The 18,819-nt window shown below is 57.0% G+C and overlaps 6 protein-coding genes across 6 annotated transcripts in view; all 6 read left to right on the top strand.

Moving 5' to 3' along the window:
• LOC141725969 (uncharacterized) overlaps window positions 1–18,819 on the top strand; it is a 232,670-nt gene that overhangs the window by 60,056 nt on the left and 153,795 nt on the right. The window lies entirely within an intron of this gene.
• LOC102069266 (uncharacterized) overlaps window positions 1–18,819 on the top strand; it is a 97,932-nt gene that overhangs the window by 53,540 nt on the left and 25,573 nt on the right. The window lies entirely within an intron of this gene.
• On the top strand, window positions 160–6,551 carry LOC141726112 (uncharacterized). The gene is given in 3 exon segments (XM_074530434.1): window positions 160–1,346; window positions 1,348–1,964; window positions 5,449–6,551. Coding segments are annotated over 3 exon segments (2,592 nt in total). The 5' UTR covers window positions 160–233; the 3' UTR covers window positions 6,311–6,551.
• LOC141726120 (uncharacterized) overlaps window positions 3,180–18,819 on the top strand; it is a 55,048-nt gene continuing 39,408 nt past the window's right edge. The window contains exon 1 of the mRNA XM_074530445.1: window positions 3,180–3,542. The gene's annotated coding sequence lies outside the window, so the exon portion shown is untranslated. The remainder of the gene's footprint in view (window positions 3,543–18,819) is intronic.
• Window positions 7,454–10,475, top strand: LOC141726078 (uncharacterized). The gene has a single exon (XM_074530381.1). The coding sequence runs from the start codon at window positions 7,516–7,518 to the stop codon at window positions 8,737–8,739; it is 1,224 nt and encodes a 407-aa protein (XP_074386482.1). The 5' UTR covers window positions 7,454–7,515; the 3' UTR covers window positions 8,740–10,475.
• Window positions 11,172–17,407, top strand: LOC141726122 (uncharacterized). The gene is given in 2 exon segments (XM_074530447.1): window positions 11,172–13,764; window positions 15,698–17,407. Coding segments are annotated over 2 exon segments (3,648 nt in total). The 5' UTR covers window positions 11,172–11,297; the 3' UTR covers window positions 16,879–17,407.

The raw sequence follows: 18,819 nt of genomic DNA, 5'->3' as shown, positions 1-18,819 counted from the left end.
CGCCCCAACACCACGCGGTTCCCGCGCTCCGGCCGCAGCTGCCCCGGCCCCGCCGGCATCGCCGCCCGGAGCCCGCAGGTGAGCGGAGAGGGGGAGCTGGGCCCGACCCCATCGCGGGGGGCTCCGGGAGGGCTTTTGTGGGGCAGGGGAGGAAAATCCCATCGTGTCCTTGTCCCCGTGGGGGCAAATCCCATCGTGTCCTTGTCCTTGCTCCCCCCGAGCAGGAGCTGAGCATGGAGAGCAGCGAGGAGCCGGTGGCAGAGGCCGTTTGGAGCGGCTCCACGGCTCGGCAGGGAGAAGCCAACGGGGAGGAGAAGCCCCACAAGTGCTCCGAGTGTGGGAAGAGCTTCAAGAGGAGATCCTGCCTGATTGTGCACCAGAGAACCCACACGGGATCTGAGGGGGAAAAACCCAGCCTGGAGCAGGGTCAGAGCTCAGAGCTGGGGGTCCAAGAGCAGCTCCAGGGTGGGGAGGAGAAGCCCCACAAGTGCTCCGAGTGTGGGAAGAGCTTCAGGTGGAGATCCAACCTGACTGTCCACCTGAGGATCCACACAGGGGACAGGCCCTTTGAGTGTGCTGAATGCCATCAGAGGTTTTACAGCAGCGCCCATCTGGTCAGTCACCAGCGCATTCACACCAACGAGCGGCCATTTTGCTGTCCTGATTGTGGAAAGGGATTCAGGCAAAAGTCACACCTGGTTATCCACCGACGCATCCACACCGAGGAGAGACCCTATAAGTGTGGGGAGTGTGGGAAGGGCTTCACCTTGAGCTCCCACCTGATTTGCCACCAGAGGAGCCACACGGGGGAGCGACCCTACGAGTGTGACCAGTGCCAGAAGAGGTTTATGAGCAGCTCTGATCTCGTGGTGCACCAGCGCTCACACACGGACGAGAGGCCCTTCCAGTGCCCCGACTGCGGGAAGCGCTTCAACCGCATCTCCACCCTGAACAGGCACCGGATGATCCACACCGGGGAGAGGCCCTACGAGTGTGGTCAGTGCGAGAAAAGTTTTGACACGTCCTCCCATCTCCTCCGTCACCAGCTCATTCACACCGAGCTGAGGCCTTTCTACTGCCCTGACTGCGGGAAGGGCTTCAAGAACAACAGCAACCTCATCACCCACCAGCGTATCCACACCGGGGAGAGACCCTACGAGTGTCCCCAGTGTGGGAAGACCTTCAGAGACAGCTCCAACCTGACTGCCCACCTGAGGAGCCACACCGGGGAGAAGCCCTACGAGTGTGATCAGTGCCAGAAGAGGTTCCTGAGCAGCTCTGATCTCCGCCGTCACCATTGCAGTCACACCAGGGAGAGGCCCTAGGAGTGTGATCAGTGCCAGAAGAGGCTTTTACACCTCGTCTGATCTCCTCAAGCACCAGCGCTCGTGCACGCGTGAGAAACCGTTCCGCTGTCCCGATTGCAAGAATGGCTTCTGGAGTAACTCTGCCTTCATCACCCACCAGCGCATCCACACCGGGGAGAGGCCCTATGAGTGTGATCAGTGCCAGAAGGGCTTTTACACCTCGTCTGAACTCCTCGTGCACCAGCGCATCCACACGGATGAGAAACCCTTCCGCTGTCCCGAATGTGGGGTGGGATTCAAGTACAAGTCAGCTCTGGTCACACACAGGAGGATCCACACCGGGGAGAGACCCCACAAGTGTCCCCAGTGTGGGAAGGGGTTCACAGCCAGCTCCCACCTGACTGTCCACCTGAGAACGCACACCGGGGAGAGACCCTACGAGTGTGATCAGTGTGGGAAGCGCTTCAGACACAGCTCCGGCCTGACTGTCCACCTGAGGAGCCACACTGGGGAGAAGCCCTACGAGTGTGATCAGTGCCAGAAGAGTTTTGTGAGCAGCAGCGAACTCCGCAAGCACCAGCTCACCCACACCGGGGAGAAGCCCTACAAGTGTCCCCACTGCGAGAAGAGCTTCTCCAGGAACTTCGCCTTGGCCAAGCACCAACGCACCCAGCATTAGAGTCCACCCTCGGTGGGAAGAACTTTGTGATCTGGTCCAGCTCCAGTGGTCTCAGAGCTCTGGGTGATCCCAGGTGGGCAGAGCACAGGTGATCCCTGTTTGGAGCACACCTGGCTGGGGGCTCCACATCCTTCAGGCTCCCCGTGGCCTGGATTTTCTCTTTATTTCTCTTTGTGCTTTTTAAATCTGAGTTTAGAAATAAAAGATATTAAACGAAGACGAGGTTTGGGACATGGGGGCATCTTCCAGGGGATGAGGGGGATGCTGGGCCAGAGGGAGTTGAGGGTTCCTGGGATGGATTTGGGGTTTCCTCAGGACTTTGGGCACCCCATGGTTCCCATTCCCAATCCCTCTCCCAATTCTCGGTCCTCATTCCCGGTTTCCATTCCCGGTCCCCTTTCCCATTCCTCTCCCCATCCCCGCTCCGTGTCTGCATTCCCTGTCCCCATTTCCCATTCCCTGTCCCCATTCCCATTCCTTGTCCCCATTCCTGTCCCCATTCCCGCTTCGTGTCTGCATTCCCTGTCCCCATTTCCCATTCCTTGCCCCCATTTCCCATTCCCTGTCCCCATTTCCCATTCCCTGTCCCCATTCCTTGTCCCCATTCCCATTCTCGCTCCCCTCTCACTGAACGCTCCGCCCCCCCCAAACCCGGCCACGACGTCACCGAGCAAACCCCGCGCTCCTCCCGCCCACCAATCGCAGCGCGCGATCGCTCCCGGATTTGCATAACTACGCCCATTCAGGCCGGCCCCGCCCGGCGCTCTTCGCTCCCAGTTCCCTCCCAGCGCTCCCAGTTCGCTCCCAGCGCTCCCAGTATCGCCCCCAGCGCTCCCAGTTCTCTCCCAGCGCTCCCAGTTCCCTCCCAGCGCTCCCAGTATCGCCCCCATCGCTCGCAGTATCGCCCCCAGCGCTTCCAGTTCCCTCCCAGCGCTCCCAGTATCGCTCCCAGCGCTCCCAGTTTCGGTCCCAGAGCTCCCAGTTCCCTCCTAGCGCTCCCAGTTCATTCCCAGCGCTCCCAGTTCCCTCCCAGCGCTCCCAGTATCGCTCCCAGCGCTCACCGTTCATTCCCAACTCTCCCAGTTCATTCCCAACGCTCCCAGTTCCCTCCCAGCATTCACCGTTCATTCCCAGCGCTCACCGTTCATTCCCAACGCTCCCAGTATCGCTCCCAGCGCTCCCAGTATCGCTCCCAGCGGTCACCGTTCATTCCCAGCGCTCCCAGTTCCCTCCCAACGCTCCCAGTATCGCTCCCAGCGCTCCCAGTTCGCTCCCAGCGCTCCCAGTAAGAGCGGCACCGGCCGGGAAAGCGCTCCCAGTTCGCTCCCAGCGCTCCCAGTTCCTTCCCACAGCTCCCAGTATCGCTCCCAGGGCAGAGAGGAGGGAGAGAAGGAGGAGCGAGAGGAAGAGGAGGGACAGAGGAGGAAGGAAAGGAGGAGCGAGGGCGAGAGGAGGAGGAGGAGGAGGGACACGGGGGACCAGGAGGAGGAAGAGGAGGGACAGAGGAAGAGGAGGAGCGGGAGGAAGAGCGGCCGCATCAGCCCCGGAGCGTGCAGGTGAGCGCGGATGGGGGAGCTCGGTCTTACTGGGAGCGCTGGGAATGAACTGGGAGCGCTGGGAGGGAACTGGGAGCGCTGGGAATGAACTGGAAGCATTGATTTATTATTTTGTATTAGTTATTATTTATTATTTTATGGGGCTGATTTATTATTTTATGATGTATATTACATTAAAATTTATTATTTTATGATAGATATTATATTAAAAGAAAGTTATATACTAAAACTCTCTATATTATAATTTATATTATCTAAAATATATTTGTATGATAGATATTATATGAAAATAAAATAAATATTAATAGTATATATATAAATTAGAATTATAGTTGTTATTTTATGATATATATTAAAAGATAATTATTTATTAAAACTATAGATATTAATATAGATCTTAATTAAAATTATATTTATTATTTTATATATATTATAATAAGAGAAAATTATATATAAAAACAATATGTCTTACTTTAAAATATATTCTTTATTTTATGATATATATTATATTAAAAGAAAATAATATAATTAAATTATATATATTAATATATTAATTAAAATGTTTATTATCTTTTTATATTGTAATATATTTAAGGAGAATTATATATTAAAACTATACATATTAATATATTAATTTAAATTATATTTTTAAGATATATATTGTATTTAAAGAAAATAATTTAATAAAACTGTATGTATTAACATAGCTAATAAGTAAAATTGTATATTTAAAGATATATATTATTTTAAAAGTAAATTATACATTAAAACCATACTAAAAATAGAAGAAAAGATTTCTTTAGAAGGCTGAAAAGGAAAAAATCCTGAAAGGAATGATATCAAAAGCTGCTGACCCTGAGAGAATCCGAGCCTGCTCCCCGTGATTGGCCATGAATTAGAAACAAATTAAAAACAAATTAAAAACAAATTAAAAACAACCAGTGCGGCCCAATCCCGGCCGCGCCTCTTGCATTCCGCAGCTGCAGATAATTCTTGTTTATCTTTTCCTCAGAGGCTCCTGAGCTGCTCAGGAGAGGGGAAAAACCCTAAAAAAAGAGATTTTTCAGGAAATCTCGAGGAAGGCAAGGACCCTTTTAACCCTCTGTGTGCTGGGGCAGCTGCCAGCTCGGCCTGGGGGGGGCAAATGGGGGCGTGGGGGCAAATCCTGTCCTGGGATGGGGGCAAATCCCAAATGCCATCCTGAATTGTGGGGCAAATCCCGTCCTGAACTTGTGGGGCAAATCCCAAATGCCGTCCTGAATTGTGGGGCAAATCCCATCGTGTCCTTGTCCCCGTGGGGGCAAATCCCATCGTGTCCTTGTCCCCACGGGGGCAAATCCCATCGTGTCCTTGTCCTTGCTCCCCCCGAGCAGGAGCTGAGCATGGAGAGCAGCGAGGAGCCGGTGGCAGAGGCCGTTTGGAGCGGCTCCACGGCTCGGCAGGGAGAAGCCAACGGGGAGGAGAAGCCGCGGAGATCCCTGAGCAGGAGGGGCTGCAAAGGCAGAGCGCGGGGATCCGAGGGGGAAAGAGCCAGCCTGGGCCATGGAGGGGCTCAGAGATCCGAGCTGGGGCCCCGTGAGCAGCTCCAGGGAGGGGAGGAGAAGCCCCACAAGTGCTCCGAGTGTGGGAAGAGCTTCAAGAGGAGATCCTGCCTGATTGTGCACCAGAGAACCCACACGGGATCTGAGGGGGAAAAACCCAGCCTGGAGCAGGGTCAGAGCTCAGAGCTGGGGCCCCGTGAGCAGCTCCAGGGAGGGGAGGAGAAGCCCCACAAGTGCTCCGAGTGTGGGAAGAGCTTCAAGCGGAGATCCTGCCTGACTGTCCACCTGAGGAGCCACACTGGGGAGAGGCCCTTTGAGTGTGCTGAATGCCATCAGAGGTTTTACAGCAACTCCAATGTCGTCAGTCACCAGCGCATTCACACCAACGAGCGGCCATTTTGCTGTCCCGATTGTGGAAAGGGATTCAGGCAAAAGTCCAGCCTCGTCATCCACCAGCGAATCCACACCGGGGAGAAGCCCTATGAGTGTGGGGAGTGTGGGAAGAGCTTCACCTCGAGCTCCAACCTTTCAGTCCACCTGAGGAGCCACACGGGGGAACGACCCTACCAGTGTGACCAGTGCCAGAAGTGGTTTTTGAGGACCTCTGATCTCCTGGTGCACCAGCGCTCACACACGGACGAGAGGCCCTTTCAGTGCCCCGACTGCGGGAAGGGTTTCAAAAGAATCTCCCACCTCAACAGGCACCAGCGCATCCACACAGGGGAGAGGCCGTACGAGTGTGATCAGTGCAATAAGAGGTTCCTCAACAGCACCCACCTCCTCTGTCACCGGCTCATCCACACCGGGGAGAGACCCCACGAGTGTCCCCAGTGTGGGAAGACTTTCACCCACAGCTCCACCCTGACTGTCCACCTCAGAAGCCACACCGGGGAGAGGCCCTACGAGTGTGATCAGTGCCAGAAGAGGTTCCTGAGGAGCTCCAGTCTCCTCAGCCACAAGCTCATCCACACCAAGGAGAGGCCGTTCCACTGCCGTGACTGCGGGCAGAGCTTCAGATGCAACTCCCACCTCAACAGGCACCGGCGCATCCACACTGGGGAGAGACCCCACAAGTGTCCCCAGTGTGGGAAGAGCTTCAGGGTGAGCTCCAGCCTGACTGTCCACCTGAGGAGCCACACCGGGGAGAGACCCTATGAGTGTGGGGAGTGTGGGAAGAGCTTTTCTCAAATTTCCCACTTGAGCAGACACCAGAAGAGCCAGCACTGAGGGCAGTCCTGGGTGGGAAGAGCTCCGTGCGCTGCTCCAGCTCCATCCCACACTGGATGGTCTGTGCTGGGTGATCCCCAGTGAGCCCCGGTGGGAAGAGCCCAGGTGATCCCAGTTTGGAGGACACCTGGCTGGGGGCTCCACATCCACCTGGCTACTCGTAGCCTGGATTTTCTTTTTTTTTCTCTTTGTTATTTTTCTACAAGTTTTTAAATCCAAGATTAATAATAAAGACATCTAAAAAAGATGAGGATGTGGACATGGGAGGATATTCCAGGGGATGAGGGGGATGCTGGGCCAGAGGGAGTTCAGGGTTCCTGGGACAGATTTGGGGTTTCCTCCTGGCTTTGGGAACCCCACGGTCCCCATTCGCTGTCCCCATTCCCATTGCCGGTCCTTATCCCCAGTCTGGGTCCCCATTCCCGGTCTCCATTCCCGGTCTCCATTCCCGCTCCCTGTCCCCAATACTGGTCCACATTTCGTGTTCCCGTTCCTGGTTCGCATTCCCGGTCCCCATTCCCTGTCCCCAGTCCCGCTCCCTGTCCGCACTTCCGGTTCCATTCCCATTCCCGGTCTCCGGTCCCTGTCCCCATTCTCGGTCCTTGTCCCGATTCTCGGTCCCGGTCCCCATTCCCGGTTCCTGTTCCCATTCTCGGGCCCCATTCCCGGTCCCGGTCCCCATTCCCGGTCCCCATTCCCGCTCCGCTCTCCCCGGACGCTGCAGAACCACCCCCAACATGGCGTCACCGAGTAAATCCCCCGCTCCTCCCTCCCACCAATCCGAACGTGCGATCCCTCCCTGATTTGCATAACCACGCCTTTGCTCCGCGGCTGCTTTTGGGGCCGGCGTTGCCCGGGCCGGACTCGGAGCGGAGGAGGAGCGGGAGGAGGGGGAGAAGGAGCGGAGGAGGAAGAGGAGGGACAAAGGAAGAGGAGGGACAACGGAACAGAAACACCGGGAGGAAGAGGCGCCCCAACACCACGCGGTTCCCGCGCTCCGGCCGCAGCTGCCCCGGCCCCGCCGGCATCGCCGCCCGGAGCCCGCAGGTGAGCGGAGAGGGGGAGCTGGGCCCGACCCCATCGCGGGGGGCTCCGGGAGGGTTTTTTATGGGGGGCAGGGGAGGCAAATCCCACCGTGTCCTTGTCCCCGTGGGGGCAAATCCCATCGTGTCCTTGTCCTTGCTCCCCCCGAGCAGGAGCTGAGCATGGAGAGCAGCGAGGAGCCGGTGGCAGAGGCCGTTTGGAGCGGCTCCACGGCTCGGCAGGGAAAAGCCAACGGGGAGGAGAAGCCGCGGAGATCCCTGAGCAGGAGGGGCTGCAAAGGCAGAGCGCGGGGATCCGAGGGGGAAAGAGCCAGCCTGGGCCATGGAGGGGCTCAGAGATCCGAGCTGGGGCCCCGTGAGCAGCTCCAGGGTGGGGAGGAGAAGCCCCACAAGTGCTCCGAGTGTGGGAAGAGCTTCAGGTGTAGGTCCAACCTGACTGTCCACCTGAGGAGCCACACGGGGGAGCGACCCTACCAGTGTGACCAATGCCAGAAGAGGTTTATGAGCAGCTCTGTACTCCTGGTGCACCAGCGCTCACACACGGATGAGAGGCCCTTCCAGTGCCCCGACTGTGGGAAGGGCTTCAAAAGCGTCTCCCACCTCAACCAGCACCGGCGCATCCACACGGGGGAGAGGCCCTTTGAGTGTGATCAGTGCAATAAGAGGTTCCTCAACAGCACCCACCTCCTCGGTCACCGGCTCATCCACACCGAGGAGAGGCCGTTCCACTGTCGTGACTGCGGGCAGAGCTTCCGATGCAACTCCCACCTCATCGTCCACCGGCGCATCCACACCGGGGAGAGACCCCACGATTGTCCCCAGTGTGGGAAGACTTTCACCCGCAGCTCCACCCTGACTGTCCACCTCAGAAGCCACACCGGGGAGAGGCCCTACGAGTGTGATCAGTGCCAGAAGGGCTTTTACACCTCGTCTGATCTCCTTGTGCACCAGCGCATCCACACGGACGAGAGGCCCTTCAGCTGCCCTGATTGTGGGGTGGGATTCAAAGAGAAGTCAACCCTCGTCACACACAGGAGGATCCACACCGGGGAGAGACCCTACAAGTGCCCCCAGTGTGGGAAGGGCTTCATACACAGCTCCAGCCTGACTGTCCACCTCAGAAGCCACACCGGGGAGAGGCCCTACAAGTGTGATCAGTGCCAGAAGGGCTTTTACACCTCGTCTCATCTCCTCAAGCACCAGCGCATCCACACGGACGAGAGGCCCTTCCGCTGTCCCGATTGTGGGGTGGGATTCAAGCACAACTCTGCCCTCATCGCCCACCGGCGCATCCACACTGGGGAGAGACCCTACCAGTGTCCCCAGTGTGGGAAGGGCTTCACCACGAGTGGCATCATGACCAAACACCAGAAGAGCCAGCACTGAGGGCAGCCCTGGGTGGGAAGAGCTCCGTGCGCTGCTCCAGCTCCATCTCACACGGGAGGATCTGCCCTGGATGGTCCCCAGTGAGACCAGGTGGGCAGAGCCCCCTTGATCCTTGTTTGGAGCACACCTGGCTGGGGGCTCCACATCCTCCTGGCTCCCCCTGGGTCTCTCTTATGGAGAGCAGATTTGCCCACTTCTGACCCAGAACAATCTTGGTTTTCTCTCTTGTGGTGGTTAAAGCAACACTAAATTGCCTTGGATGTCTTCTCCAACATCAATCCACGTGGGAGGATCTGCTCAGGATGGTCCCCAGTGAGCCCAGGTGGGAGGAACCCTCTTGATCCCTGTTGAGAAGACACCTGGCTGGGGGCTCCACATCCTCCTGGCTCCGCGTGTTCACCTGAGCTCATCCACAGTCCAAGATCAGAAATCCATTGTGGAGAGCACATTTGTCAACTTCTGACCCTAGAAAAATTTTGTCCTTTTTTTTATTCCCATCTTGGTGATATTCAGCAACACTAGATAGCCTTGGATGTCTTCTCCAATATCAATCCATCCCCCGTGGGAGAATCCCCTGTGAGCCCAGGTGAGCAGAACCCCCTTGATCCCTGTTTGGAGGACACCTGGCTAAAGGCTCCGCATCCTCCGGGATTTGTCAACTTCTGACCCTTGAAAAATCTCATTTTGTCCAAATTTTGGTGGTATTAAGCAACACTAGATATCCTTGGATGTCTTCTCCACCATTGGAGAATCTGCTCTGGATGATTCCAGTGGGCCCAGGGGGGCAGAGCCCAGGTGATCCCTGTTTGGAGAACACCTGGCTGATGGCTCAACATCCTCCTGGCTCGTCACGGCCTAGATTTTCTTTTTATTTCTCTTTGTCCTTTCCAAACAGTCAAATCTGAGGTTGAAAATATAGACATTAAAATAAAGCAAGGATGGGCATGAGGGGGATGCTGGGTCCAGGGAGTTGAGGGTGCCTGGGACAGATTTGGGGGCTCCTCAGGGCTTTGGGCACCCCAGGCCCAGCAGCTCCATCTGGGGCAGCAGATCAAGGACCCCCTGCCCTGGCAGTGTCCCCACGTCCTCCCGTCCTGGTTCCTGCTGTCCCCTGTCCAGGATCCGGCTCTCATCCGGGTCCAGATCCCATTCCTGTCTCAATACTTGTTCCTGTTCCATATTCTCTATCAGGTTGCCATTCCCATATTCCCTGTCCTGTTCCCATTTCCCGATTCCAGTCCCCAATTCCCATTTCTCTATTCCCCGTCCCTTTCCCATTTTCTGATTCCTGATCCCAATTCCCATTTCTCTATTCCCTGTCCCATTCCCATTTTCTGATTCCTGATCCCAATTCCCATTTCTCCATTCCCTGTCCTCTTCCCCTTTTCCTATTCCAGTCCCCAATTCCCATTTCTCTATTCCCTGTCCCCTTCCCATTTTCTGATTCCTGATCCCAATCCCAGCCCCTCTCCTGATTCCCAATCCCCGTCCAGTATTCACGCTCCATTTAAATAAAATGTGTCACGGACATATTTTATTAAAAAATCCTTTCCTTAGGATCTTTTTCTCCTGAGAAGCTGAATGGCCTCTAAAATTAAGCTATAAACACTAATTATCTGGTGCTGTGGAATGCAGCAATTTCATCTTTGATTGGTCTAGTGAGGTTGTTGCTAATGAAGGACCAATCACAGTTTAGCTGTCTTGAAATTTGGTTACTCACAAGATTTTATGATCATTGTTTCCTATTTTCTAGCTTTGTTATGAAATCTTAGTTTTCTATTACTTTCATATACCTTTAATATAGCATTATCTTTTATTTTACTATGTATATCATAAAATAATGAATCGTCTTTCTGAAAATAAAAACACGGAGTCAAAATTTCCATCCCTCCCTCATCTTGGAACCCCTGAGACCACCACAGGGTCCCTTTTCCGTTCCTGGTCCCCATTCCCATTCGCGGTCCCCTCCAGCCATGACGTCAGCGAGCGAAGCCCGCGCTCGTCCCTCCCACCAATCCCAGAGCGCGATCGCTCTGGTATTTGCATAGCCACGCCCTCTCTCCCCGCCTGCATTTGGGTGCCGGCGCTGCCCGGGCCGGACTCGGAGCAGAGGAGGAGCGGGAGGGAGAGGAGGGGGAGAAGGAGGAGGAGGAAGAGGAGGGACAAAGGAAGAGGCCGGACAAAGGAAGAGGAGGGACAACGGAACAGAAACACCGGGAGGAAGAGGCGCCCCAACACCACGCGGTTCCCGCGCTCCGGCCGCAGCTGCCCCGGCCCCGCCGGCATCGCCGCCCGGAGCCCGCAGGTGAGCGGAGAGGGGGAGCTGGGCCCGACCCCATCGCGGGGGGCTCCGGGAGGGTTTTTGTGGGGGGCAGGGGAGGCAAATCCCATCGTGTCCTTGTCCCCGTGGGGGCAAATCCCATGGTGTCCTTGTCCCCACGGGGGCAAATCCCATCGTGTCCTTGTCCCCGTGGGAGCAAATCCCATCGTGTCCTTGTCCCCACGGGGGCAAATCCCATCGTGTCCTTGTCCTTGCTCCCCCCGAGCAGGAGCTGAGCATGGAGAGCAGCGAGGAGCCGGTGGCAGAGGCCGTTTGGAGCGGCTCCACGGCTCGGCAGGGAGAAGCCAACGGGGAGGAGAAGCCGCGGAGATCCCTGAGCAGGAGGGGCTGCAAAGGCAGAGCGCGGGGATCCGAGGGGGAAAGAGCCAGCCTGGGCGATGGAGGGGCTCAGAGATCCGAGCTGGGGCCCCGTGAGCAGCTCCAGGGTGGGGAGGAGAAGCCCCACAAGTGCTCCGAGTGTGGGAAGAGCTTCAAGCGGAGATCCTGCCTGATTGTGCACCAGAGAACCCACACGGGATCTGAGGGGGAAAAACCCAGCCTGGAGCAGGGTCAGAGCTCAGAGCTGGGGCCCCGTGAGCAGCTCCAGGGTGGGGAGGAGAAGCCCCACAAGTGCTCCGAGTGTGGGAAGAGCTTCAGGTGGAGATCCACACTGACTGTCCACCTGAGGAGCCACACCGGGGAGAGGCCCTTTGAGTGTGATGAATGCCATCAGAGGTTTTACACCAAGGCCGATCTCGTCATTCACCAGCGCATTCACACCAACGAGCGGCCATTTTGCTGTCCTGATTGTGGAAAGGGATTCAGGGAAAGGTCCAGCCTCGTCATCCACCAGCGAATCCACACCGGGGAGAAGCCCTATAAGTGTGGGGAGTGTGGGCAGAGCTTTAGACATAGTTCCAGCCTTTCAGCCCACCAGAGAACCCACACGGGGGAACGACCCTACCAGTGTGACCAGTGCCAGAAGAGCTTTATGAGCAGTGGTGATCTCGTGGTGCACCAGCGCTCACACACGGACGAGAGGCCCTTCCAGTGCCCCGACTGCGGGAAGGGCTTCAACCTCGTCTCCACCCTGAACAAGCACCGGCGCATCCACACCGGGGAGAGGCCCTACGAGTGTGATCAGTGCAATAAGAGGTTCCTGACCAGCACCAACCTCCTCCATCACAAGCTCATCCACACCGAGGAGAGGCCGTTCCACTGTCGAGACTGCGGGAAGGGCTTCAGGCAAAAGTCCGCCCTGATCACCCACCGGCGCATCCACACTGGGGAGAGACCCCACGAGTGTCCCCAGTGTGGGAAGAGCTTCAGACACAGATCCACCCTGACTGCCCACCTGAGGAGCCACACCGGGGAGAGGCCCTTTGAGTGTGGGGAGTGCGGGAAGAGCTACACGTCCAAGTCCCACCTGACTTACCACCAGAGGAGGCACACGCCGGTGCGACCCTACGAGTGTGATCAGTGCCAGAAGAGGTTTGTGAGCAGCTCTGAACTCGTGGGGCACCAGCGCTCACACACGGACGAGAGGCCCTTCCAGTGCCCCGACTGCGGGATGGGCTTCAAAAGCGTCTCCGACCTCAACCAGCACCGGCGCATCCACACCGGGGAGAGGCCCTACGAGTGTGGTCAGTGCAGGAAACGGTTTCGGAGCAGCTCCAATCTCCTCAGTCACCAGATCACCCACACCGAGGAGAGGCCGTTCCACTGCCGTGAGTGCGGGAAGGGCTTCAGACGCAAGTCCCACCTCAACACCCACCGGCGCATCCACACTGGCGAGGGACCCCAGGAGTGTCCCCAGTGTGGGAAGAGCTTCAGAACGAGGTCCACCCTGACTGCCCACCTGAGGAGCCACACTGGGGAGAGGCCCTACGAGTGTGATCAGTGCGGGAAGAGTTTCACCCATAGCTCCCATCTGACTGTCCACCAGCGCATCCACAGCGGGGAGAGGCCCTACAAGTGTGATCAGTGCCAGAAGAGGTTTCTGAGGAGCACTGATCTCCTCTGTCACCAGCTCATCCACATCGAGGAGAAGCCGTTCTACTGCCATGACTGCGGGAAGGGCTTCGTTCACAAAAGCAACCTCATGGTCCACCGGCGCATCCACACCGGGGAGAGACCCTACCAGTGTCCGCAGTGTGGGAAGAGCTTCACCAACAGCTCCACCCTGGTCACCCACCAGATGATCCACACCGGGGAGAGGCCCCACTAGTGTGGGGAGTGCGGGAAGAGCTTCATTTACAAGTCCCACCTGATTTACCACCAGAGGAGCCACACTGGGGAACGACCCTACGAGTGTGATCAGTGCAAGAAGAGCTTCCAGAGCAGCTCCCATCTGCGCATGCACCAGCGCATCCACACCGAGGAGAGGCCGTTCCGCTGCCCTGATTGTGGGAACAGCTTCAAGCACAACTCTGAATTCGTCGCCCACCAGCGCATCCACAGCGAGAAGAGGCCCTACAAGTGTGATCAGTGCAAGAAGAGGTTTCTGAGGAGCGCTGATCTCCTCCGTCACCAGCTCATCCACCTCGAGGAGAAGCCGTTCCAATGCCGTGACTGCGGGAAGGGCTTCGTTCAGAACAGCAACCTCATCGTCCACCGGCGCATCCACACTGGGGAGAGACCCTACGAATGCAATCAGTGTGGCAAGAGCTTTCCTCAAATCTCCAGCTTGACCAGACACCAAAAGAGCAAGCACCATGGGCAGCCCTTGGTGGGAAGAGCTCCGTGCGCTGCTCCAGCTCCATCTCACACGGGAGGATCTGCCCTGGATGGTCCCCAGTGAGCCCAGGTGGGCAGAGCCCCCTTGATCCTTGTTTGGAGCACACCTGGCTGGGGGCTCCACATCCTCCTGGCTCCCCGTGGTCACCTGAGCTCATCCGCAGTCCAAGATCAGAAATCCATTATGGAGAGCACATTTGTCGACTTCTGACCCCAGAAAAAGTTTTTCTGTCATTTTTTCCGTAATTTTTTCCATGAGGGGAATGCTGGGTCCATGGAGTTGAGGGTGCCTGGGACAGATTTGGGGGCTCCTCAGGGCTTTGGGCACCCCAGGCCCAGCAGCTCCATCTGGGGCAGCAGATCAAGGACCCCCTGCCCTGGCAGTGTCCCCACGTCCTCCCGTCCTGGTTCCTGCTGTCCCCTGTCCAGGATCCTGCTCTCATCCGAGTCCAGATCCCATTCCTGTCTCAATACTTGTCTCTCTCCCATATTCTCTATCTGGTTGGAATTCCCGAATTCCCTGTCCTGTGCCCATTTTCCTATTCTAGTCCCCAATTCCCATTTCTCTATTCCCTGTCCCGTTCCCATTTTCTTATTCCTGATCCCAATTCCCATTTCTCTATTCCCTGTCCTTTTCCCCTTTTCCTATTCCAGTCCCCAATTCCCATTTCTCTATTCCCTGTCCCCTTCCCATTTTCTGATTCCTGATCACAATTCCGGCCCCTCTCCTGATTCCCAATCCCAGTCCAGTATTCACGCTCCATTTAAATAAAATGTGTCATGGACATATTTTATTAAAAAATCCTTTCCTTAGGATCTTTTTCTCCTGAGAAGCTGAATGGCCTCTAAAATTAAGCTATAAACACTAATTATCTGGTGCTGTGGAATGCAGCAATTTCATCTTTGATTGGTCTAGTGAGGTTGTTGGTAATGAAGGACCAATCACAGTTTAGCTGTCTTGAAATTTGGTTACTCACAAGATTTTATGATCATTGTTTCTTATTATTTTCTAGCTTTCTGATGAAATCTTAGTTTTCTATTACTTTCATATACCTTTAATATAGCATTTTCTTTTAGTGTACTATGTATATCATAAAATAATAAATCGTCTTTCTGAAAATAAAAACACGGAGTCAAAATTTTCATCCCTCCCTCATCTTGGGACCCCTGAGACCACCACAGGGTCCCTTTTCCGTTCCTGGTCCCCATTCCCATTCGCGGTCCCCTCCAGCCATGACGTCGCCGAGCAAACCCCGCGCTCCTCCCTCCAACCAATCCCAGCGCGCGATCGCTCCCTGATTTGCATAACCACGCCCTTCTTCCCCGCCTGCTTTTGGGTGCCGGCGCTGCCCGGGCCGGACTCGGAGTGGAGGAGGAGCGGGAGGAAGAGGAGGGGGAGAAGGAGGAGGAGGAAGAGGAGGGACAAAAGAAGAGGAGGGACAACGGAACAGGAACACCGGGAGGAAAAGGCGCCCCAACACCGCGCGGTTCCCGCGCTCCGGCCGCAGCTGCCCCGGCCCCGCCGGCATCGCCGCCCGGAGCCCGCCGGGTGAGCGGAGAGGGGGAGCTGGGCCCGACCCCATCGCGGGGGGCTCCGGGAGGGTTTTTGTGGGGGGCGGGAGAGGCAAATCCCATCGTGTCCTTGTCCCCATGCGGGCAAATCCCATCGTGTCCTTGTCCCCATGGGGGCAAATCCCATCGTGTCCTTGTCCCCGTGGCGGCAAATCCCATCGTGTCCTTCTCCACAGGGGAGGCAAATCCCATCGTGTCCTTGTCCCCATGGGGGCAAATCCCACCGTGTCCTTGTCCTTGCTCCCCCCGAGCAGGAGCTGAGCATGGAGAGCAGCGAGGAGCCGGAGGCAGAGGCCGTTTGGAGCGGCTCCACGGCTCGGCAGGGAGAAGCCAACGGGGAGGAGAAGCCCCACAAGTGCTCCGAGTGTGGGAAGAGCTTCAAGAGGAGATCCTGCCTGATTGTGCACCAGAGAACCCACACGGGATCTGAGGAGGAAAAACCCAGCCTGGAGCAGGGTCAGAGCTCAGAGCTGGGGGTCCAAGAGCAGCTCCAGGGTGGGGAGGAGAAGCCCCACAAGTGCTCCGAGTGTGGGAAGAGCTTCAGGTGGAGATCCAAACTGAATGCCCACCTGAGGAGCCACACCGGGGAGAGGCCCTTTGAGTGTGATGAATGCCATCAGAGGTTTTACGGCAGCGTCCATCTGGTCAGTCACCAGCGCATTCACACCAACGAGCGGCCATTTTGCTGTCCCGATTGTGGAAAGGGATTCAGGCAAAAGTCACACCTGGTTATCCACCGACGCATCCACACCGAGGAGAGACCCTATAAGTGTGGGGAGTGTGGGAAGGGCTTCACCTTGAGCTCCCACCTGATTTACCACCAGAGGAGCCACACGGGGGAGCGACCCTACGAGTGTGACCAGTGCCAGAAGAGGTTTATGAGCAGCTCTGATCTCCTGGTGCACCAGCGCTCACACAGGGACGAGAGGCCCTTCCAGTGCCCCGACTGCGGGAAGGGCTTCAACCGTGTCTCCACCATGAACAGGCACCGGATGATCCACACCGGGGAGAGGCCCTACGAGTGTGATCAGTGCGAGAAAAGGTTTGACAGGTCCTCCCATCTCCTCCGTCACCAGCTCATTCACACCGAGGTGAGGCCTTTCTACTGCCCTGACTGCGGAAAGGGCTACAAGAACAACAGCAACCTCATCACCCACCAGCGTATCCACACTGGGGAGAGACCCTACAAGTGTGATCAGTGTGGGAAGGGCTTCAGAGACAACTCCAACCTGACTGCCCACCTGAGGAGCCACACCGGGGAGGGGCCCTACGAGTGTGATCCGTGCCAGAAGAGGTTCCTGAGCAGCTCTGAGCTCCGCCGTCACCAACGCAGTCACACCGGGGAGAGGCCCTTCCGCTGTCCCGATTGTGGGGTGGGATTCAAGCAGAACTGTGCCCTCATCGTCCACCGGCGCATCCACACCGGGGAGAGACCCTACCAGTGTCCCCAGTGTGGGAAGGGCTTCACCACAAGCAGCAGCATGACCAGACACCAGAAGAGGCAGCACTGAGGGCAGCCCTGGTTGGGAAGAGCTCCGTGCGCTGCTCCAGCTCCATCTCACACGGGAGGATCTGGTCTGGATGGTCCCCAGTGAGCCCAGGTGGGCAGAGCCCCCTTGATCCTTGTTTGGAGGACACCCGGCTGGGGGCTCCACATCCTCCTGGCTCCTCGTGGCTTGCATTTTCTTTTTGTTATTTTTATACACGTTTCTAAATGCGAGGTTAATAATAAAGACATTGAACCAAAATGAGGATGTGGACATGGGGGCATCTTCCAGGGGGTGAGGGACATGCTGGGCTAGAGGGAGTTGAGAGTTCCTGGGACAGATTTGGGGCTTCCTTAGGACTTTGGGAACCCCACGGTCGCCATTCCCTGTCCTCATTTCTATTACCGCTCCTTAATTCCAGTCTGTGTCCCTAATACTGGTCCCCATTCCCTGTTCCCATTCCCTGTCCCCAGTCCCGCTCCCTGTCCGCATTTCCGGTTCCATTCCCATTACCAGTCCCCATTCCTTGTCCCGATTCCCGGTCCCCGTTCCCATTCCCGGTCCCCATTCCCGGCCGCTGTCTCCGGACGCTCCAACTCCCCCCCGCAGTGACGTCACGGAGAAAACCCCGCGCTCCACCCTCCCACCAATCCCAGCGCGCGACCGCTCTCTGATTTGCATAATCACGCCCTTCTTCCCCGCCGGCTTTTGGGGGCCGGCGCTGCCCGGGCCGGACTCGGAGCTGAGGAGGAGCGGGAGGAAGAGGAGGGAGAGGAGGAGGAGGGACAAAGGAAAAGGACGGACAAAGGAAGAGGAGGGACAACGAAACAGAAACACCGGGAGGAAGAGGCGCCCCAACACCACGCGGTTCCCCCGCTCCGGCCGCAGCTGCCCCGGCCCCGCCGGCATCGCCGCCCGGAGCCCGCAGGTGAGCGGAGAGGGGGAGCTGGGCCCGACCCCATCGCGGGGGGCTCCGGGAGGGTTTTTGTGGGGGGCAGGGGAGGCAAATCCCATCGTGTCCTTGTCCCCGTGGGCTCAAATGCCATCGTGTCCCTTTCCCCATGGGGGCAAATCCCATCGTGTCCTTGTCCCCGTGGGGGCAAATCCCATCGTGTCCTTGTCCTTGCTCCCCCCGAGCAGGAGCTGAGCATGGAGAGCAGCGAGGAGCCGGTGGCAGAGGCCGTTTGGAGCGGCTCCACGGCTCGGCAGGGAGAAGCCAACGGGGAGGAGAAGCCGCGGAGATCCCTGAGCAGGAGGGGCTGCAAAGGCAGAGCGCGGGGATCCGAGGGGGAAAGAGCCAGCCTGGGCCATGGGGGGGCTCAGAGATCCGAGCTGGGGCCCCGTGAGCAGCTCCAGGGTGGGGAGGAGAAGCCCCACAAGTGCTCCGAGTGTGGGAAGAGCTTCAAGAGGAGATCCTGCCTGATTGTGCACCAGAGAACCCACACGGGATCTGAGGGGGAAAAACCCAGCCTGGAGCAGGGTCAGAGCTCGGAGCTGGGGGTCCAAGAGCCGCTCCAGGGTGGGGAGGAGAAGCCCCACAAGTGCTCGGAATGTGGGAAGAGCTTCAGGTGGAGATCCAAACTGACTGTCCACCTGAGGAGCCACACCGGGGAGAGGCCCTTTGAGTGTGATGAATGCCATCAGAGGTTTTGCACCAACTCCAATCTCGTCAGTCACCAGAGCATTCACACCAACGAGCGGCCATTTTGCTGTCCCGATTGTGGAAAGGGATTCAGGGAAAAGTCACACCTGGTTATCCACCGACGCATCCACACCGAGGAGAGACTCTATAAGTGCGGGGAATGTGGGAAGGGCTTCACCTTGAGCTCCCATCTCATTGTCCACCACAGGAGCCACACGGGGGAACGACCCTACCAGTGTGACCAGTGCCAGAAGAGCTTTATGAGCAGTGGTGGACTCGTGGTTCACCAGCGCTCACACACGGACGAGAGGCCCTTCCAGTGC

The sequence above is a fragment of the Zonotrichia albicollis genome, chromosome 32 (assembly GCF_047830755.1).
Source record: "Zonotrichia albicollis isolate bZonAlb1 chromosome 32, bZonAlb1.hap1, whole genome shotgun sequence".
In the NCBI taxonomy this organism is placed as follows: domain Eukaryota; kingdom Metazoa; phylum Chordata; class Aves; order Passeriformes; family Passerellidae; genus Zonotrichia; species Zonotrichia albicollis.
The sequence above is the reverse complement of the archived record's forward strand: the minus strand, read 5'-3'. Positions and strand labels throughout refer to the sequence as shown.